This window comes from Mustela lutreola, chromosome 16, assembly GCF_030435805.1.
Source record: "Mustela lutreola isolate mMusLut2 chromosome 16, mMusLut2.pri, whole genome shotgun sequence".
NCBI lineage: Eukaryota > Metazoa > Chordata > Mammalia > Carnivora > Mustelidae > Mustela > Mustela lutreola.
In genome coordinates this window covers 26,382,390-26,403,582 of record NC_081305.1, presented here as the reverse complement: position 1 = coordinate 26,403,582, position 21,193 = coordinate 26,382,390, and the positions used below count along the sequence as shown (strand labels likewise).

The following is a 21,193-nucleotide window of genomic DNA, read 5'->3' as shown; positions in this document are numbered from 1 at the left end:
AGAAGAAATGGAGGAGGTATTAACACAGTATCATGTACATAGTTAAAAACAGCAGCATGCAAAACAGTGCCCATTTGGGGGGAAAAAATGGATCAGAATAGGTGCCTAGGAAGGTCAGAGAATGGGATTAGGTCTAGGGATAAAAGGGAATAAATAAATACACAAAAGAAATGAGATCAGCCAGACACACCACCTGCTTACCTTTCCCTCCTCATTCGCCCTTGCCCCAAGGGAATTCCCCGGAAGTAATCACAGGACATGCTGCCCCATGACCTTGCTCTCAGCGTCATTTTTTCTTCACACTGTATTTTTCATGACTGAGTAATATTCCGGCCAGAATTTAAAATTATTATTTATTGTTGAGAATTGAAGTGATTGCTGTCTCCCCCAAGTGGCTGCAACTGACGAACTTTGTCAGGATGGGATTTCTCCAGACAGCTTCTCCCCCGCCACACCCCGCAGGGTCTGCTCTGTGACATTCATGGGCCCCTTCCTCTAATAACGAAGAAGTAAAAATATATTTTTTTGACTGCCTTGGTACAAAGACAAATATAATCCAGGGTGGACTCATAATTATGTACTTGTCATTAGTCTATTCATTTTTTCTTCTGAATTTGAAAGATTAAAATTAATTTTCTTTTTTTTAAAAAGATTTTATTTATTTATTTGACAGAAAGAGAGAGATCACAAGTAGGCAGAGAGGCAGGCAGAGAGAGGAAGGGAAGCAGGGTCCCTGCTGAGCAGAGAGCCTGATGCGGGGCTCGATCCCAGGACCCTGAGATCATGACCTGAGCTGAAGGCAGAGGCTTAACCCACTGAGCCATCCAGGCATCCCTAAATTTAATTTTCATGGGCACTAACATTTTGGGTAAGTTTTCCCTGTCTCGTGAGTTATAGATGAAATCAGAGGCCCAGCCTGGACTAGAACCCAAGACTCAGTTAGGCAGCCTGGTACTGTTCACCATGATAAGCAGATACACCAGGACCCACACTGGTTTCCATCTGTCTTGAAAGCACACAGACCATGCATGGGACAAGGGCACTGGTGTCCTGGTAGGTGGTTAACAGGAGCTCACAGGAGGAAAAAGCCCTGGTCTATAACATTTGCCTATTGTATTATTTTATTTTATTTTTTGTTTATTTATTATTTTTTTTAAAGTAGGCTCTATGCCTAGCATGGAGCCCCATGCAGGGCTTGAACTCACAACCCTGAGATCAAAACCTAAGCTGAGATCAAGGGTCGGACCCCCAACCAACTGAGCCACCCAGGCACCCCAACATTTGCCATTAAGCTGTCGAGATGACATCACTGAAGAGAAGCTGGGAAGAAATTCAGAGTAGCTCGCCCTTATATAACATTTCCATTATACAGATACAGTTGTCATAAGTAACTTCAAGAACATAAATGCTAGCAAAATGCAGTCAAATAATGAAAAAGTGATGAGTTATAAATACCTTTGTTTTTAACATCATCTATTTATGTTTTCATCACTTAATGTGTGATCATGGCAGTCTGTCAACTGGCTCGCAAACATTTCTGAAATTTTAAGTCAACTCTTGCGAGCAGGCACAAACTGACTCCAGCCTGTCACTTGCTGAGTGACCTACCACAGATGGTCTTCTGGGCCCAGACCTGGAAAGTGATAGAAGACTACATTTCCCAGAAGCCTCCTCTCCCAGAACCGCTCTGGGCTTGGAAAGCTGTTACCATGGAGATGGGCAAACAGACAGCCCAGGCTGTCCTCAGAGGGTTGAGGAGGGAGCAGAGGACCTGAGGTAGCTGGTGGCAGGGTAAGAAGTAGAGTGGACGTGGGAAGGGGGCTTTTTCTGCTTGGGGGCTTTCTGCCCTTCATCTTTCTGGGGGAAGGGGTGTTGGGCACTGCTGCCAACGAGGGGTGCAGAAAAGGGTCTGCGGGGTGAGGAGGGCCTCTGGGCAGGGTCTGCCCTCTCCAAACTGGGCTGTAGTGGACAGGGCAGCCTGGTGTGGGGGATACGTGTGGCAGGTTCTAGCCCAGTCCACCTCTGATAAAGGTGTCTGGGACCTCGGGCTCAGGTCCTGTCCCAGTGCCAGTCACAGCTGTGACCCCCTGCTGCCCGCATACACTTTGTCCTTCTCTCCACTTCCTTCTTCACTTACCTCTGCCCCTGCCCCATCCCTTGTAGGGCTTCCCTATGTCAGTAGGCCCTGAAGCGTTTCCAGAGCCAGAAATCTATGGGCTCAAACCCTAGATCTGCTACTTACCAGCTCTGTGTGATTTTAGGGACTTCCCTTAACCTCTCTAGGTCTCCATTTTCTCATCTGCAAAGTGGGTACCCAATGAGGGACTGCCTCTGAGTCTGTAACAGAAAAACTCAGTTCAGTGTCCTATCTCTTTTACTTCTCACTCAGGACACTTCAGCCCCGACACTTCTGGTCACCAAATGTGTGGGGATTTCTCCCCACCCCAAGCCATTTCTCTGCAACCTCCGTCCTGCGGGCCGACACAGGGCTCGACCCGGAGAGCACAGGCTATGTTACCCCCCACACACCTGCCCCTTGCCCAGGTGCCCAGTGACAGCCTGCCCTTGCCTTTTTGGGGCCTCGGCTCCAAGTTTGGTCATGTTACCTTTCTTTCTTTCCTTTCCCCTGTAATCCCTACCTCTCTAACATCACTTGCCACAAAGAGAAGATAGTGGTGAATAATTAAAATAAATAAAGCAACGTTGGTAAGTTTGGGCACCTGCTGTAGCCCGGACCGTAGCTTTCAACCTGCAGCCTGCTCTGTCTTTGTCTCGGAGGGAGATCTGCAAATGTTAGAAACGTGTTCCAGACATGCTGACCTCAAGCTAGGCTTTCTCCTTGATGGAAGGGAAGTTGAAGAGGGGCTCACTTCCCCCCCCCCCTCTAAACCACCTCCCAGAGACACAGGTGGTCTTGGGGGCAGAAGTGGGCCATTCTGAGTGCATTTATCCCTCCCACGGGTTCTCTGTCTGGAGACAGCCAGGGACGTGCCGGGATGGAGGTCCTGAAGGAGAAAGTGGAGGAGGAGGAGGAGGCTGAGCGGGAAGAGGCGGCCGAGAGAGGCGAGAAGATGACGAGGCCCCTGGAGACGCGGAGGGAGGAACCGCCCATGACGCAGGAGATGCTCAGAGACCTGGAGAAGAAGCTGTCAGAGATTGAGATCGTCATCCCGGAGCAGCCCTTGTGCGTGTCAGGTTGGGGGCTCTGGGCCAGGCAGCCCTGGCGAGGGTCAGACAGGGGCCGGGCAAAAGAAGAGCCTAGACAGGGTAGCGGCCCCAGGGTTGGGAGGCAGGACCGGACCTAGAGGGAAGCAGATATGTGTGAGCGCTCTGCTTTCCGTCTGCCTGGGCCGAGTCCCCTCTCTGCCCCTCATGAGCTGTTTGACCCTGGGCAAGTCACTCAGCCTCTCTGGACCTCTGTTCTCTTCTCTGTTTAAAAGTGCACATGATAGTAACGATATCCCTTTTCTGGGCAATTGTGAGGATTCCAGGAGAAAGGGATAGAGTCAGCTACGGTGGGCGGATGGCTCCCTGTGGGCCAGGCACAGCCTCACATGGGCTCAGGCCTATCCTCTCGTGAGCACAGGATCGTTACCAAGGACACTATCGACATCTCCAAGCTCCCGCTCTCCTACCGAAGCAACACGCTCAAGGAGGAACACTTGCTGCAGGTGGCGGACAATTTCGCCCGCCAGTACAGCCACCTGTGCCCGGATCGCGTGCCCCTTTTCCTGCACCCGCTGAACGAGTGCCAAGTGCCTGTAAGGCCGGGTTGTGGAGGGCAGGACAGAGACTGGAAAGCAGAGGGTTGAGGGGATGGGCCAAAGCTCGTGGATCAGAGCTTGTATCTGGGGACAGCAGAAACTCAAATGCCAGTGGGCCCCAGCAGGCTCGGTGTGAATTACCCTGGGGGAGATGGCGAGGAGAGAGGTTGTGGTGGCCTGGAGACCCCAGGCTCAACTAAAGGGCTGGTTGGACCACCGCTGTCTCCAACCCCAGACACCAGCTCTGTCCTGGAAGGACAGAGAAATGAAATGAAATGGACCGAGACCTGAGCACTGGCCTTCTTCCTGCCAGCCTTGAGTCTCTCTAGGCCTCAGTTTCTCCATCAGTGTATGGAATGGCAGAATAGGAATGCTTGCAATGCTTTGCAAACAGTAGCCCATGGGCTGACAGGGACTCACAGGCTGTTTGACTTGGTCCACGTGGTGATTTTTAGCATTTGTAGGAGCTGCCAGCATGTGAGACTCAGTGACTCCCCTGCAGGTCCCCGCCCTCCCCCCCTTCTTTTGAGCTGGTAATGCTGCAGCACTTACTTGCCCAGCTGCAGTCAGTGAGCCTGCAGGGGTGGGGCTGGGGGGACCCTGTGCTGGCAGGCCTTCCTCACATCTACAGGGAGACCCTAGAGGTGCTGTTTGGGACCCCGGACAGCAGCCCCTTGAGGGCTCTGCCAGCACTAGTCCCCTCACACTGGGAGGGTGCTTGAGAGCCAGACAGACCAGCGCTGCTGCTGCCAGTGACCCTGAGCGAATCAGCTCACTTCCCGGAACCTCAGTTTCCCCACCTGCCAGTGGGCCTGACATACAGGGCCGTTGGGGGAGCAGGAGGTGGTGCCTGGGCTGGTGGTGCTCAGTGGGGTGCAAGCTTATTCTACATTCAGTTCGGCCTGGAGTGGCGTTGAGGGACCCCTTTCTCCAGCTCCTGAGGCACTGCGGGGAGCCTGAGGCCCAGAGAGGCCTGGAGAGCCTTCCGCACTCCCCCTACTCTAGGCTCTGGCTTCCAGGGTGCATCGGCCTCCCCCAGGAAGGGTGCCCTCTCTGGGGCCTGTGGTCTCTCCCCTTGCAGAAGTTCGTGAGCACAACCATCCGGCCCACGCTGATGCCCTACCCCGAGCTCTACAACTGGGACAGCTGTGCCCAGTTCGTCTCAGACTTCCTCTCCATGGTGCCCCTGCCTGACCCCCTTCAGCCAGTGAGTGCCACCCCAAGGAGCATCCTTAGGCCCTTGAGGCTTAGATGAGAAGCCAGGGAGGTAGGGAGAGGGAGGCTCAGGCCACAGCCCATGGTCTGTCTGGTCTGAGTCCCTCAGAGCTCACCCCCACACCAGGGGGTGGGGGTGGGGAAATGGGCCCAGAGAGGGATGGCCACTTGCCTGAGGTCACACAGCAAGCCTGGTCTCCTGGCTCCTACCTCTTTGCCTCCTTCTGCCTTCAGAGTCTTCCTTTTAAGACTTCAGGAGATGGGGAAAGGAGAGAGGGGGAGGACCCCGTTGCCTGTGACCTGTGGCCCCATCTTGGGGTTTCTGTCCAGCTCAGTCTGTTTCCCAACTGAGAATGGAGGGAGCGAGGGAGAAAGGGGTGGGTACATGGTGGAGAACTGAGAAAGGGAAGGGAAGGAAAGATCAATCAGAGAGCTTTAGACCAGAAGCTTCCATCATCCACAGGGTCGTTCCCATCAGGAAGTCCTTGGGCACTTAAAAGTACAGGCAAATGTGGGTTGTGCTTTCTACACAGGCTGTGGCTCCCATCCCATTTTTAGGAGGCTCCCCAACTTGACAAAGCAGGGGAGCCTGGGAAGGGGTGGGGATCCAGCCTGTGCACTGGCCCAGTGCCTAGCTGCTGGCCAATGGGGATAGATGGGGAGGTGGGGGTGCTGCGGGGCCGGCGGTGCTGACCAGCTGTCGCTGACCAGCCGTCTCCGGCCAGCCCTCGCACCTGTACTCCTCCACCACGGTGCTCAAGCACCAGAAGGGGAACTGCTTCGACTTCAGCACGCTGCTCTGCTCCATGCTCATTGGCGCCGGCTACGACGCCTACTGTGTCAACGGCTATGGCTCGCAGGACCTCTGCCAGATGGACCTGACGCGGGATGTGTGTCCGCTCACCATGAAGCACAAGGAGGTATGCGGGGCTCCTGCAAGACGCACCCTCCCTAACACAGTGCGTCCCTGTGTCTCCCAGCCCTGCCCAGCCGCTCACCGAGCCTCTGCCGGCTGCTTGCGGTCCATTCCAGCCCGGGTGGGTCTGTCCCTTAGGCACGCACAGCTCAGTTTTCCAAACCGCTGTCCCCCCTTCCCTTGTCCTAACTCACTTTCAGCTACCGCTCCTCGCGGGGTGACTTCTGTGACCGCTGCATGGCTTCTGTCTTAGGTCACTCTCCCCCAGATTTACCTGACATGTGATAAAAATCCACCCAGCCGCTTTCATGTAAGGAAAAAACAGACAAATGGATAGACATTTTGTTTGCTCTTTTTTTCCTCCATCCCCCAATTCAAAAGACTCCCCCTTTTAAAAAAGATTTTATTGGGGCGCCTGGGTGGCTCAGTGGGTTAAAGCCTCTGCCTTGGGCTCAGGTCATGATCCCAGGGTCCTGGGATTGAGCCCTGCATCGGGCTCTCTGCTCAGCAGGGAGCTTGCTTCCCTTCCTCTCTCTCTGCCTGCCTCTCTGCCTACTTGTGATCTCTCTCTGTCAAATAAAAATAAATAAAATCTTTAAAAAATAATAAAAATTAAAAAAAAATTTTATTTAGTTATTGAGAGAAAGCAGGGGTGGGGGGAGAGAGGCAGAGGCAAAGAGAAAATGCCAAGCAGCCTTCCCACTGAGCACGGAGCCCGATTCAGGGCTCGATCTCACAACCCTGAATCATGGCCTGAGCCAAAAACAAGAGTTGGTTGCTTAACCCTCCCAGGAACCCCCGCAAAAATTTTTAATAGCAAAAAATTACCGCTAACCCTCCAGCAGGTTGTGGTCATGTTTTTCTCTCTGCTGACTGACAGCCCCCCATGGCTAGAGGCTGCTGTGGACACAAGAAACACTCTTAAAAAAAAAAAGATTTTATTTATTCATTTGAGAGAGAGAGAGAGAGAGAGAATATGCATACGGAGGGGGAGAGGCAGAGGGAGAGGGAGAAGCAGACGCCCTGCTGAGCTGGAGTTCAGTCCCAGGACCTGGAGATCATGACCTGAGCTGAAGGCAAACACTTAACCATCTGAGCCACCCAGGTGCCCCAAGAAACACTCTTAAATGCATTTAATTTTAGGAATCAAAAAGCATCTTTTTGCATTTGAGAACTAGCCACAGTACAGACAGAAAATGTTGTTTGTGGACTGGACTGATTCCAGGGCTCCGTGATCAGAGTCAGGCCCCAGCGGTGTCTGGGGCAGGAGACCCGGCGGGGCCCAGGCCCCACCTGGTGGACTCCAGGGTGCGGAGACCGACATTTCCCCTCCTCGCTGTCCCAGGCCCTGGGGACATCTGCAGCTTCTGTGGTGTTGTGCCCAGGACACTTTTCTTGCCAGCTAGCACACACTCTTAGGCACACACATGCGCACGCACACACACACATGCACACGCACACACACACACACGCACGCACACAGGCTTCCGTCTCCTTCCTAACCCAGCAAACTCTAAGTCAGCGCCTGAAACCCTCCAATGACAGAATCTGGGAACTCCAACTCCCCACAATTCGCCCACTTTCTAGATCAGATCCGGATCGTAGGCAGAAAGGGCCATGGGCAACGAAGGGGAGAAGATCACATCCCCCGATCCCTGTGGTGCCTGGCACCTCACGTGGGCATTTCCTTGTCTTTGCTTCTCAGAACAAGCCTGGGGAGATGGTTCTTACTGTTTCCGTCCCATTCTCCAGAAGGGCCTGAAGTCAGGGAAGTGGGAGCCGAGGCTCCTGCATTTAGCACCAAAAAGCCTGGGGGCCGGCGGTTCCGGAGCAGCTGTGACCTCCTGGTCCGAGGGCTGGGCGATGCAGGGCGGCTGATCCTTCTTCTCTCGTTGGGTGACAGGTGGTGCAGGAAGAAGAGAAGGTACCACCTAAGAAGTACGCCATTAAACCGCCCAGAGACCTGAGCAGCAGGTTCGAGCAGGAGCAAAAGATGAAGAAGCAGCAGGAGATCCAAGGGGAGAAGGAAAAGCGGTGGAAGGAGGAGGAACAGCGCCTCCTGGTGGGTCCCTTCCTCGGGTCCCTGTGCTCAGCTCTCCAGGAGAGGCGGCTAGCAGCGGAGAGCTGACACAGGGCAGGGAGGGGATGTGTCCGTGGACCCTAGATCCACATCCCCCCCCCCCATGCCCCGCCACCCCCCACCTCTGCCCAGCAATGTGGGAATCTGTCCCTGGTGGTCAGCCGGCTTCTGCGATAGATTCCTCATATCAGAGAGCTCTACTGCGTGAGGCCACGCATTCATTCCATGCTGGGCTGTGATGTTCTCCTGGTTCCAGGCTCTTTCCCTAAAGACCTCCCTGCATACACTGCCCATCTGTCCTCCCTGCTCTCGGTCCTCCTAGGTCTCCATCGTCCCACCCACCCTCCAGCTCTCCTTTCGTCCACCCTCGTCTCTCCCCTGCTCCCTCTTTCCCTTCCTTCCTCCCTTTCCTTCCCTTCCATGCAGTATTTGCTGAGCATCTCCTCTCGTCCAGGCTCTGTGGATGCAATAATGAACGTGACAGTCACTCTCCTTCCCGGGGGAAGCAGAGGAGGAAGCCCCACAGTGGCCCCTACCTTCCTTTGGATAAAATCCCACCCAGAATGGCAATGCAGAAATCCAGTAAAGCCCAGATGCTCTAGGGCAGCCAAAGGACCCAGTTCGTAAACTACAGATAAACTCGGACTCTCCCACTGTATCGATAAGAAAACAGGCTCAGAAGTGAGGTGATGTCCTCAAGGTCATGCAGCGAGGAAAACTGCACTCTGGACCGGAAGTCAGCTCTCCTGCTGGTTGTCCAGCCGTGGGGAGATGTTTGGGCCCCGACACCCCCCTTCCCACCCATCGGTCCATGCTTACCTACTTACCCACCTTCCCTGTGCAGGAGCTGGAGAAAGCAAAGATCGACCCCCTGCATGGCCTCCGGGTGCACGCGTGGGTCCTGGTGCTGTCGGGGAAGCGCGAGGTGCCTGAGAGCTTTTTCATTGACCCACTCACGGCTCGCAGCTACAGCACCCAGGACGACCACTTCCTGGGCATCGAGAGTCTCTGGAACCATAAGAACTACTGGGTCAACATGCAGGACTGTTGGAACGGCTGCAAGGTACTGGGCCCAGCGCGGGGCCAGTGTGACAGGCAGTCCTGGGGTGGGGTGAGGGTTCCCTGTGGGGCAAGCTGGCTGCCACAGAGCTCCAGACTTTCCCCAGGGCTGTCTCTGTCCAGACATAACCAGACATAACCATTCTAATATTATTATCTAATATGATTAATATCTCTTTGAAATGTGTATCCTTACAAAATGTGGATTGTTTTCGTATGAATGATTTTTTAAAAATATTTTATTTATTTATTTGACAGACAGAGATTACAAGTAGGCAGAGGGGCAGGCAGAGAGAGAGGAGGAAGCAGGCTACCTGCTAAGCAGAGTCCGATGTGGGGCTCGACCCCAGGACCCTGGGATCATGACCTGAGCCGAAGGCAGAGGCTTTAAACCACTGAGCCACCTAGGTGGTTCTGAATGATTTTTTTTTTTAAATGATGTATTGAAGTCCAACATACATGCAGAACAGTAAGCTTATCCTAAGTGTACAGTGAATTCCCATATTTCTATGTGCATATACACAGAGGTGTCTGTGTGTGTGTCTTTGTGTATACACATAAATAAAACCCAGTGCCACATAACATAATTTAGAAATACATGCACACGTTTGGGGAAGGGTCCTAACTGGACACAGGAGGGCTTTCTGGAGTGTGGGCAATGTGTTATTTCTTGATCTGGGTGCAGGAAACCAGGTGTGTCCAATTTATGGAAATTCATTGAGCCGCCCACCTGAGTTCAGGTAGGCTGGATGAAAAGCAGCTGGGGGTCCCACCCCACGGAAGAGAAATTCCCACCTGTCTCCTCTGTGCAATTCCTTGTGTGCCTGCCTAGTCCCCCTCTCCCCGGCATAGGGAAAAACCGTGAGGTGGCCCTTTTTCAAACCTACCATTTCCCTGTCCCATAAAATGTTGCTGGCTTGCGTCTGCTCTAAACCCTGCTTGGGACGCTCCCCTGACAGGGCGGGATAACCTCCACCTCCGGGCCCATCCCAGGCCAGAGAGCTGCCAAGTCTCATGGAGACCAACAGCACAATTTCTTCATGGGAGTCTGGCGGAGGGGGCGGGCCTCAGTTTCCCTGTTGAAATGAGGAGGATGGGCATGGACTCGCAGAGGCTGCCGGGAGCCGACATTCTGCCCCGCTGAGACCCAGGCCCGGGTCCCTCTTCTACTCTGGGTGCAGCTGCCTGCCCCCCACCCCCTGCCTTGTGAACAGGATGGGGCATGCTGGCCCTGGGGCTCAGCTGATCCTTCCCCCATCAGGACTTGGTCTTTGACCTGGGAGACCCTGTGAGGTGGGAGTACCTGCTCTTGGGGACTGACAAGCCTCAACTGGCTGTGGCTGAGGAAGAGGACGACGGGATGAATGATGATGAAGATATGGAGAACCTGGTGGGTCTTCGCGGCGTGGGGGCCGGCGGTGGGATGGGGCTTCCATCAGGCCAACCCGACCAACATCTCTATCACGTGTGTGTGTATTGGAGGGGAATGGGCCAGAGGAACCGATTGTAGATTCCCCAAAGCAGAGGGGCCTGGACCATGCTCTCAATTTATAGATGGGCAAACTGAGACCTAGACAAGTCCATGGACCTGCCCAGGAACTCCTGGGGTTGTGGGGGGGGGGCGGGTAGGGAAGGGCTGGGACTTGCATCTGGGTCTCCTGGCTCCCATGCAGCCCACCCTGGTCAATGCCCTGTTTCTGTAAAGAGCATGTCCCAGCAATAGGCATGATAAAACCTTGACCGCAGCCCTGGGCTCACTTCCAGGCCTTCCTGCATAGCCACCATGATCCCCCTCACATGCTTCCAGGCCTTTCTTGTCTGTCTTCGCGGCCCTTCATTGGCCTGGGGCCTTCCCCCTGGTGTCAGCGTCCTTCTCCCATCGCCTAGTCGGGAGCCCTTCTAGGCAGGTCTCCGTGAGGACCTGTGCCTGGGTGTCGGGGCCCAGAGGCCTTAGCTCTTGGCTGTGTCACCTTGGGCAAACTTCCCAATCATGGAGAGCTTCAGTTTCATTGTCTGTATGTAAAGTGGAAGGGAGGAGGGGTTGAGATCAATTATATCCGCAGTAATAGGACTAGGGATATCAGGGGGCCAGAGCTGCCATAGCCAAGTACCACACACTGAGAGGCTTAAACAACAGAAATTAATTCTCTCCTAGTTCTGGAGGTCCAAGACCAATGTGTCAGCATTTTGGCTTCTTCTGAGCCCCTCTCCTTGGCCTGTAGATAGCTGTCTTCTCTCTGTCTTCACGTGGTCATTCTGTACGCATGTCTTAATCTCTTCAAGCAAGGACACCAGTCATGTGGGATTATGGCCCACCCCCAATGACCTCATTTTACCTTAACTACCTCTTGAAAGAGCCTATCTCCAAATATAGTCACCATCTGAGGTCCTGGGGGTCAGGACCTGATTAGGGGGACACAATTGAGCCCATCACAGTCCGGAACACTCCCACGGTCCCCAGGGCCAGGAGGCACTTAACCTGAATTAGCAGGTGCTTAACCTGAATTAACTTGTCCAAATCTTTACAGCCACCTGGTGAGGTGGGCGTTCATATTATCGTTTATCATTATTGTCATCCTGTTTTACAGATGGGAAGACTTACACACAGAAGGGGGGGAGTAATATACCCAAAGGTCAATGGCCAGTGAGTGGTAGAGCTTGGGCTTGAACCTGGGATCTGACAGTCTGGCTCCCAAGTCTGCGTTCTGAACAGGGACTCTGTTCTATATCCTCTGGACAGCTCCGGGATAAAATGAGACCGTGGCCACGAGGAGCTTGGTACAGCATCCTCACCTCTGGAGACCAGAGAGCCTCCCTGGCAGTAAATGTCGGGGCACTGCCGCCCCCTAGTGGCCTCTAGATGTAAGCAACGTTTGTGGAACGTTTGAAATTGAGAAAAACTCTTCCCGGTTTTCACAGTTACCTCGCCTGAGGACCATTTGTGTAAAGCAGGTCTTATTTTACAGATGGAGAAACTAAGGCTCGGAAAGGAAAACAAAAACAAACAGGAGGGAGGTGGTGTCTCAAGTGATTTATATACATTCTATCTGTTCATCCTCCCTCGTGGTCCTGTTAATAGGAAACAGGCTCAAAGCAGTGAAGGGACTTACCTGCCCACGTGTGTGGGCTGCACCCTGCAGGTGGGGCTTGGGTCCACCAGACTCCAGAAGCCTCTCTCTTAAGGGAGGACCAGTGGCTGCACATGGTGCCCACGCTGACTGACTGAAGGTTGGGCACACAGGGGCTGGGATCACTGTCCTAGTCAAGTGGGTCAAGGGAGGGTTCCTGCGCTGCCGCCTCTTCCTCTCTACCACATCAGAGATGCCCGTGACTCTGGCTCCCCTGGGGGAGCTGAGAGACCCTGTGGCTGGGCCCTGGGGGGCAAGATGGAGGCTCTGCTTCTAGCTTCCGCTCTCAGGACCAGGCCTGACCAGAGCCTGCCCCCTCCCCGCCTCTCCCCACAGGGCAAGGAAGATGAGGACAAGAGTTTCGACATGCCGCCTTCCTGGGTGGAACAGATTGAGATCTCCCCTGAAGGTAGCCTACGTGGATCTCTGTTCCCTGGCCTCCCCAGGACTGGTTCAGGGGAGTCCGCAGAAGCTGCCTGGGCCCCTCATTTCCACCCCTCCTGCCTTCCGTCGCACCCTGGTCTGAGCAGGGACTCTGGGCCGCCTCCTTCCTGCCTTGCGCACTCAGCTCCGTGGACAAGGGCCTGGCACTGCTCTGGCGTGCAGGAGGGGGCTCGGTTGACCTGTCCTGGCTGATGGAGTGTGGGTAATAAACGACGGAGGACCAGGGCCCAGTCATTCCTCTCCCTCCCCCGCCCCCTGGTCCCTGGCCAGGAGAAGGCCAAGCTGCGTAGTACCCAGGGGAGTGGAGGTGTCCGGACCAGGGAGGAGTGGCTCGAGAATGCAGCCGGGCATGGACACTGGAGTTCTGTGCCAGCATCTAGGGGCTGTTGAGGTTCCTGTTTTGGAGTGACGAGGCCCACAGCGAGGGCATAGGCTCTTCCAATGGAGTGGGAAGGGCTAGAGAGGGCACCACGGACACCAGCGGAGGAACACGCAGCTCAGGCCTCTGGTTTGGGATGCTGGGAATAGGTGGGCAGGAAGGGTCTCCAGGAGGAGGAGGAGTCTGAGCTAAGTTTTGAGGGGTGGGAAGTCAGCCCAGTAAGGGCAGGAAGGGATGGTGGCTCCAGCAGAGAGCGAGCCATGCGGGCAGAGGTCTGGCAGTGAGCAAGCGGCATGGTCTGGCTGGCTCCCCTGGCCAGGCTCGAACCTGAGAACTGTTCCAGGGCAGATCCCTCTGCCTACTTCCCTCTGCCTCCCCGGACCGGGCCTGGGGCCTGGAGAAGTTTAGTGCCGTGACCCAGTGAGTGGCTGCGTGGGATCGGCCCTCCTGTCCCCCGACCTGGGGAGGAGGGACCCCAGCCCATTCTGCATCCACAGCGTTCGAGACCCGCTGCCCAAATGGGAAGAAGGTGATCCAGTACAAGAGGGCGAAGCTGGAGAAGTGGGCCCCGTATCTCAACAGCGATGGCCTCGTGTGCCGCCTCACCACCTACGAGGACTTGGAGTGTAAGGCAGGCAGCCCCGGCTGCTGGGGCAGGAGAGCCAGTTTCCCCAGCACGCTTTGTGACCTTGGGCACGTCACTGCCAGTCTCTTGGTGTGAGTGTGGGCCCCGCTGGCCTCTGTGTGCTGGGAAGAGGGTTGTGGGGACGGAGGCTGGGGGGAGCTGGCCTTCTGCAGCAGGCACCGATTGGTCCCCACAGGTACAGAGACTTTGGAGATAAAGGAGTGGTACCAGCACCGGGAGGACATGCTAGAGCTGAAACACATCAACAAGAACACAGGCCTGAATATCGACTACTTCAAGCCAGGCCATCCCCAGGCCCTGCGTGGTGAGTGGACCCCACTGCCAGTCCAGCAGGAGTCCGGAGGGTGGCGGGGGGGAGGCAGGCAACAGACAGCACCCCTGCTTCCCTGAGCAAATCAGATGTGTGGGAGGTCAGAGGAAGTGCAGAAAATCCAGGGAAATGTGACAAATGTGCCTCCAGTAAAGTAAAAAACCGTGGCCACAGGCCCATTCTGCGGTTAAGGCTGGGTCCATGGGGGGGGGGGGTGCATATTTCCAAGGGGTCAGAATGCTGAGCAGCAAAGCCGATACATGTGCCCACAAGGACGATAGAGAGCAGGGGTGTGGCCATGAGCCCTTGAGGCTCGGGAGCGAGGGAAGGACACGTCTTGAGAGAGAATCAATAGCTTAACTAAGGACGCACAAAAAGAAAAACATAGTGTTAATATAGATCTGAAAAAGGGATCCGTCTCACTTGGTGGTTGAAATACAAGGAAGAAAGGCGTGAATAAATGAACGAAGGAAATAAGGAACCGTCTCACAAGCTTCGTGTTGCAAAGATGACAAAAGTGGTCCAGTGAGGCATGAGCCAAGCAGCAGAGAGTTACTCCCTGTCACTACTGGTAGGACAGCAAATTGGTGCAACTTTCCGGGAAAGCAGTTGGGCAACATAATCGTAGCTTTAAAATATGTATGCTTGGGTTGCCTGGGTGGCTCAGGTCATGATCCCAGAGTCCCAGGATCAAGCCCCACATCAGGCTCCCCGCTCAGCGGAGAGTTTGCTTCTCCCTCTGCCCCTCATCCTGCCCATAGTCTCCCTCTCTCAAATAAATAAATAAATAAATATTTTTAAAAATATTTAAATATATATTGTTATATATTTACATTTATTATATTTATATTTAATATATTTAAATATTAAATATATTTATATGTTATATAAAATATATAAATATATAAAGATTTTTATATAAATAAAATATATAAAAATAAATATATTTATATATATTATATTTATATATTAAATATATTTAAATATTTAAAAATATTTGACCAACAGTGCTACTGCTGGTGAATTTGCCCTGAGCAAATAATAGGCAAGAATTACAGAATGCACACTGCGGATGTTCCCCTCGGTGTTGTTTATAACAAGTTTAGAAACAACCTGAACCCAGCAGTGGGGCATTGGCTAATAACTCACGCTCACCCATGAGCACTCAGGGACTCCCTGGGGCCCTGGGTCGGGTTCTCCAGCCAGGAGCCAGTGTACCTGGTCTCAACCCATGGACTTCCGGGACCCCACCTCCCACCGCAGTGCACTCGTACAAGTCCATGCAGCCTGAGATGGACCGCGTCATGGAGTTCTATGAAACAGCCCGCGTGGATGGCCTGATAAAGCGGGAGGAGACGCCCAAGACAATGACAGAGTACTACCAGGGACGGTCCGACTTCCTCTCCTACCGCCACGTGGATTTCGGGGACAGGGTCAAGAAGTTGGCTCTGAACAGTGCAGAGTCAAACCCCCGGCCGATGGTGGTGAGCTCTCGTGGGGCCTGGGGACAGGGTGCCCACTCTGTCCAGCAGGCTAAGGTCACCCTGGGATGGGGAAAACAGCACCTTTCCCAAGGGCCCTGTCCTGTTTTACAATCCCAGTGCTGCCTGCTGTCAGACTGTGCCCTCCAGCACTGGCCCAAGAATGTGTTTTTTCCTTACTATTATAATAAGAGCACCCTCAGAAGGGTGTCTCTCCAATATTAACATGTGTTAATAGGTTTGGTTTGGGTAGATCCCTGTAGCACTCACTTAACCTTGAATTGTGCACTTTTTTCTCCACATCATTACAAATGGTTTGGCAACTATGTTTAATGGCTGTGTACCAGAGGAGCTCTTCCTAGCAGTAAGGGTGTTTAATGATAAAGCAGGGTGCCTGGAGAGGTGGTGAGCTCCCCATCTCTGGAGGTGAACAAGTAGACTCTTGCAAAGAGAGCTAGAGAAGAAATGCAGCACCACACAGTGCTGAGGTGGCCTGGAGCTGAGAACCCACAGGGCCACGGGAGCCGTTGTCTGGCTAGGAAGGGCTGCTCCACGCAAACCCCCCCAAAGCCTCTAGAGTCCAGCGTCCCTGAGTGTCCTTTACTTCTGCCCACAAGGGCATGCACAGATGTCCCCTTTCCCACCTCCCATCCTGTGATGTTCTGGCCTCCCAGAAAATCACGGAGCGGTTCTCCCGCAACCCCGCGAAGCCCGCAGACGAGGACGTGGCGGAGCGCGTGTTTCTGATCCCGGAGGAGCGTATCCAGCTGCGTTACCACTGCCGAGACGACCACATCACAGCCTCCAAGCGCGAGTTCCTGCGGCGCACGGAGGTGGACAGCAAGGGCAACAAGATCATCATGACGCCCGACATGTGCATCAGCTTTGAGGTGGGTCTGGGGGTGCCCTTGGCTGGCAGGGCTGGGCCGGGTGGGCAGGGAGAAGGTCTGGGGGCCCCCAGTGCCAGCACCATGACTTGGGAACACTGGGATGGAGACTCATGGTTCCCAGCCCAGAAGTTCATCTCTGCCCCTTGGGAAAATCAAGAGCTCCCATCTGAGGACCCTCGTCTTTGCGGCTCCTCTGAAAATCTTCCCCTTTCCCACCAAGAAAGACTACCCAGCAAGCCAAGACTTTTCCTTTGTCCCTTTCCCCCAATCCTGGACAGAGCTGATCCCAGATCCCGGGACCAACACTGGAGTAGGAGAGAGTCCTACCTACCACCTCTGCAGGACTGACTTTCCTCGTTTAAACCCTCTCTCTCCTGCCACATTCCTTAGTCCCTCTGAGCCCCCAGTTCATCTTTTATTATCTGTGTTTTTGTAGATGAAGAAACTGAGGCCCAGAGAGGTTAAGCTAGCTGCTCATGGTCACACAGCTAGAAAATGGCAGAGGAGGATTTGAACCCAAGCAGTCTGGCTCCAGAGTCTGCTCACTGCTTTAGCCATTGCTGCCTGTCCTTGTCACCAAGTCCCTGTGCTTGTTGTCCCAGGTGGAGCCCATGGAGCACACCAAGAAGCTTCTCTACCAGTACGAGGCCATGATGAAGCTGAAGAACGAGGAGAAGTTGTCCAAGCATCAGGCCTGGGAGTCGGAGCTGGAGGTGGACCCATGGGAGCGTGGACTGGTAAGAGGGGGCATGGGTGGAGGGTGTCTTAACTGTGCCCTCCCTTACTTCCCGATTCAGGTGCTGGAGATCCTGAAGCTTCGAGAGGAGGAGGAGGAGGCGCACACCCTGACCATCTCCATCTATGACACCAAGCGCAACGAGAAGAGCAAAGAGTACCGGGAGGCCATGGTGAGCGTTTCTCCCCTGCCCGGGCCCTGGCTTTTCCCGGACCCCTCCCCCAGAGGCCTCCAGGGTGGTAAGGATGATTAGGAACTCTGCCAGGAAGCCCTTTATAGGGGATGACATTACTGACGTCATTGTGGCCATCCATCCACAAGGCCAACCTTGTGGTCATCCTTGCTGGGCAAACATTTCTACAATGATCTGAAGAGTATGCAGGGTCCAGACCAGGTCTCCTCCAACCCAGCTCCAAGGGTAGGGCCAAACCGAAGTCTCTACTGCATGGGGACAGAAGGAAAATCCGGTACCCACCTCCACTTGGGGCTCCCCTCAAGGTCAGGACTCTGGCCACAGCCTGAGTTCTCAGGCATCTGCAGCTCAGGACATCCGGGTCACACCCTCAGACTGCAAGGCCCATTTGGGGTTTTCAAGACCAGCTTCTAAATCCCCTACACCAACCAAGTGGAGAGTTGTAAAAATAGCTTGGGGTTGGCGAGGCAGGACAGGGCATTAAATAACTGGCTCTTAGACTCTGGGGATGGGTGCTGCCCCCCACATCTCCAGCCTCACTGGCCCCATCCACCGACACAGGCCAGAAGGAAAAGGGAGGGAGTTCCTGGCAGCTTTCGATTTAACATTGCTATAACCACCATTTATTGCGCAAGCTGAGCATGAGTGATGCACCAAGCTCAGGCAGAGACGTGAATCCACATAAGACAGAGTTGGCTCTGAGGGACAGCAGAGAGGTCCCCTCCCTCTGATGCCTCAGTCCCAGAGGCGCCAGGGACCAGGATCTGGATTTAAGGCCTCATTTTGGGTGGTCCTGTGTTGCTGCGGAGCCGCTGGGGAGGTCTCTGTGGCCCTGGATGGCCCAGCCCACTCCCACTCACCTTGGCCGCAGGAGCGCGTGATGCACGAGGAGCACCTGCGGCAGGTGGAGGCCCAGCTGGACTACCTGGCCCCGTTCCTGGCCCAGCTCCCTCCGGGAGAGAAGCTGACACGCTGGCAGGCCGCGCGGGTCAAGGACGAGTGCCTCAGTGACTTCAAGCAGCGGCTCATCGACAAGGCCAACCTCATCCAGGCCCGATTCGAGAAGGTGTGGCCAGTCCCCCTCCCCGAACCACCCCGCCAGGGCAGGGGAGGGCACCTCGGGGTCCGCCTCCAGAAGATGGACCCAGGGCTGTCTGCTCACCATCTCCAGCACTTGGGAGGGACCCATGAGGGCATGAGTGTTATCAGTGTTTGGAGTTTCCAGAACATGGAGTTGTCCTTCCTGGTTCTTGCCTGTTGGGTGGAAGGGTGGCTGGAGGGTAGGTGGTGGATGGAGTGGATGGGTGGATGGAAGTGGGGGTGCAACAACTCCTAGCCCTTGTCCCATCTCTCTCCGCCACATACCGTGTGGTTGGCATGCATTATCCCACTGAGTCTCGACGACATGCTCTATGCCAGGCGCCGGGGGCGGACAATGCCCTTCATTCGCACACAAGCTCTGAAAACCTTGGACACTTGTTCACAAGCCTGTCTCTGCCTTGAGCCTTGCTCCTCCTGGACACACTATCCCTCTAAACATGTACTGGCTCCCACGCGAGGCATTTTGTGGCCCCCGCTTCTGCTGCTCTGGCCTCTGTGGGTGGTGGCGGCAGGGCCGGCCCTGGTGAGGCTGTCCAGGGACCAGTGGGGATTTCAGCCGCAGTCTGGGTGAGGGCCAGCCCTCTTCACCCCACCCCTGTTCTCTCCTCCCCACGCCTGCAGGAGACCCAGGAGCTGCAGAAGAAACAGCAGTGGTACCAGGAGAACCAGGTGACCCTGACACCTGAGGACGAGGACTGGTACCTGAGTTACTGCTCTCAGGCCATGTTCCGTATCCGCATCCTGGAGCAGCGGCTCAACCGGTGAGAGGGCGTGGGGAGCCTGGAGAGGACCCCCGGGAGGCTGGGGTGGGGCTTCATGAGCCCTGGCCACCTCCTGTTCCTCCGTCTGATCTCAGTCACAAGGAGCTGGCCCCACTCAAGTACCTGGCCCTAGAGGAAAAGCTCCACAAGGACCCACGCCTGGTGGACTTCCTGAAAGTCTTCGCCTGAGGCCCTCATGGGACCTTGGCTGAAACTGCCTCCAGAGCCTGACCTGAGCTCCCTACAGCCAGCAAGAGGCCGTCCCCTCGGGCACCAGACCTCACTGCCACACCACCTCCCAGCTGCCATGTCTGCTCCTGCTTCTCATGACGTTCCTATAAATAAACACACTATCTTTTTTTTTTTTTTTTTTAACTATGTTCAGTTAGCCAGCATATAGTACATCATTAGTTTTGGATGGAGCATTCAATGATTCATTAGTTGCGTATAAACACACTTTTCATGGGCCGCTTGTACCTCATGTTCCACAAGTTCTGAAGGAGGCTTCCTCTGCTTTCCTTCTCTGTCTATAGCCTAAGACTCCCCCCTCCCACTCACCTTGGCCCCTTCCTCAATTGCTCTCTCTCCTTCTCTCCATTGGAGCATTGAGTCTTCGAGGCACCTCTGCAGATGGTCCCACAGCCACCTGCAAATAGCTGGTTAGTTGTTTGCAGCTGCGGTGGCCCAGCTGACACAGTGTAAGTGGCAAGGCCAAGGGGCTCCGCCCCAGAATGCGGGGACTCCACACCAGACTGCAAAGAACAGCATCCCTGCTCCAGTTCTTACCAGCCACTATTTAGCCATCTGTGAAATGGGATGACACTATTTTTGTCTCACAGAAGACTTGAAAAGCAGAGAGGAGCGGAAGTGGCACATAGAAAGCACCCAATGTTAGCTTAAAAAATGGCCAATAAACACATGACAATGTCAAATTCATTAGTCATCAGGGATATGAAATACCACCACACACCCACCAGTATGTATAAAATGAGTAAGACTGGGAAGGATGAGAAGCAACTGGAACTCTCAAGCAGTTTTCCCGGTGGCTCAACCTGTCCAACCGCTTTGGAAAACTGGCTGTATCTAGTTAACACTAACCTTTGGCTCAGTAGTTTGGCTCCTGGGTTCTGCTCCATCCACCCCTCCCTCCACGCTCCCCCATCCATCTACTCAACCCTCCACCCAATGAACAAGAACAAAGAACTCAACCAAGATGCACATATACATCCTCTAAGAGTTAGGTACTAGAATGTTCATGGCAGCCGTAGTATTATTACCAAGCTGTAAACCCCCCAGATGCCCATTAAGAGTAGACTGGAGACATAAATGTGGTCTCGAGACATTTTTGGTCGTCACAACTGGTCTGAGAGTGGCCCTGGCATTTGCGTGTAGAGAGGCCAGGAAAGCTGCTTAACACCCTACAGATGTCTACAGTGCACAGGAAAGCTCCCTGAAATAACGACCTAGCCTAAAATATCAGTAGTAGGTACGAAATGTGAACTATAGCCACATGGAATAACACACTGGATTCCTCATACACAGTATCAAAAGAATCCAGACACCAAAAAGAACATGCTGCATGATTCCATTTGTATAGAAAAATACCCAGGCAATTTAATAAATTAGTCATTGGCATCAGAATAGCTGTGGCTCTTAGGGTGTAAGGGAGCACCGCGGAGGCTTCTGGGATGCTAGGAATGTTCGTCCAGACCTGAGTATGTTCATTTTGTGAAAACTCGCTTTTACAAAGTACATGCCATTGGGGAGGTGTATTACACTTCAGTATGATAGGTTTCCAAATGCTGATCATGAACCTAATCAAGCTTTAACTTCCCTTTAGCCAAACATTCAGAGGGAGAGACAGGGTAAACGACCCAAGCAGGAAACAGTGAGACAAAAATGATAATATAGGGCAGTCTGCAAGGGAAAGGCCCAATCAATCTATTCAAAAGATCAATGAAATGAAAAAAAAAAAAATGGACTGAAACATAATGAGTTTAAAAGAACCACGTGTGGTGAATCTTGTTGTTTCCTAGTTAGGAGAAAAAAAAAAAAAAACTTTAGCTTTTGGGTCTGATTGGGGAAATCTG

At 53.8% G+C, this 21,193-nt stretch overlaps 1 protein-coding gene across 1 annotated transcript; it reads left to right on the top strand.

Moving 5' to 3' along the window:
* Positions 1-1,698: 1,698 nt before the first annotated feature.
* On the top strand, positions 1,699-19,478 carry DRC7 (dynein regulatory complex subunit 7). The gene is made up of 18 exons (XM_059152818.1): positions 1,699-1,791; positions 2,981-3,184; positions 3,587-3,761; positions 4,846-4,971; positions 5,705-5,899; positions 7,799-7,957; positions 8,820-9,038; positions 10,296-10,424; positions 12,499-12,571; positions 13,483-13,611; positions 13,807-13,935; positions 15,205-15,425; positions 16,097-16,312; positions 16,915-17,025; positions 17,110-17,220; positions 18,113-18,307; positions 18,964-19,103; positions 19,199-19,478. The coding sequence occupies exons 2-18, from the start codon at positions 2,997-2,999 to the stop codon at positions 19,290-19,292; spliced, it is 2,610 nt and encodes an 869-aa protein (XP_059008801.1). The 5' UTR covers positions 1,699-1,791; positions 2,981-2,996; the 3' UTR covers positions 19,293-19,478.
* Positions 19,479-21,193: the final 1,715 nt, after the last annotated feature.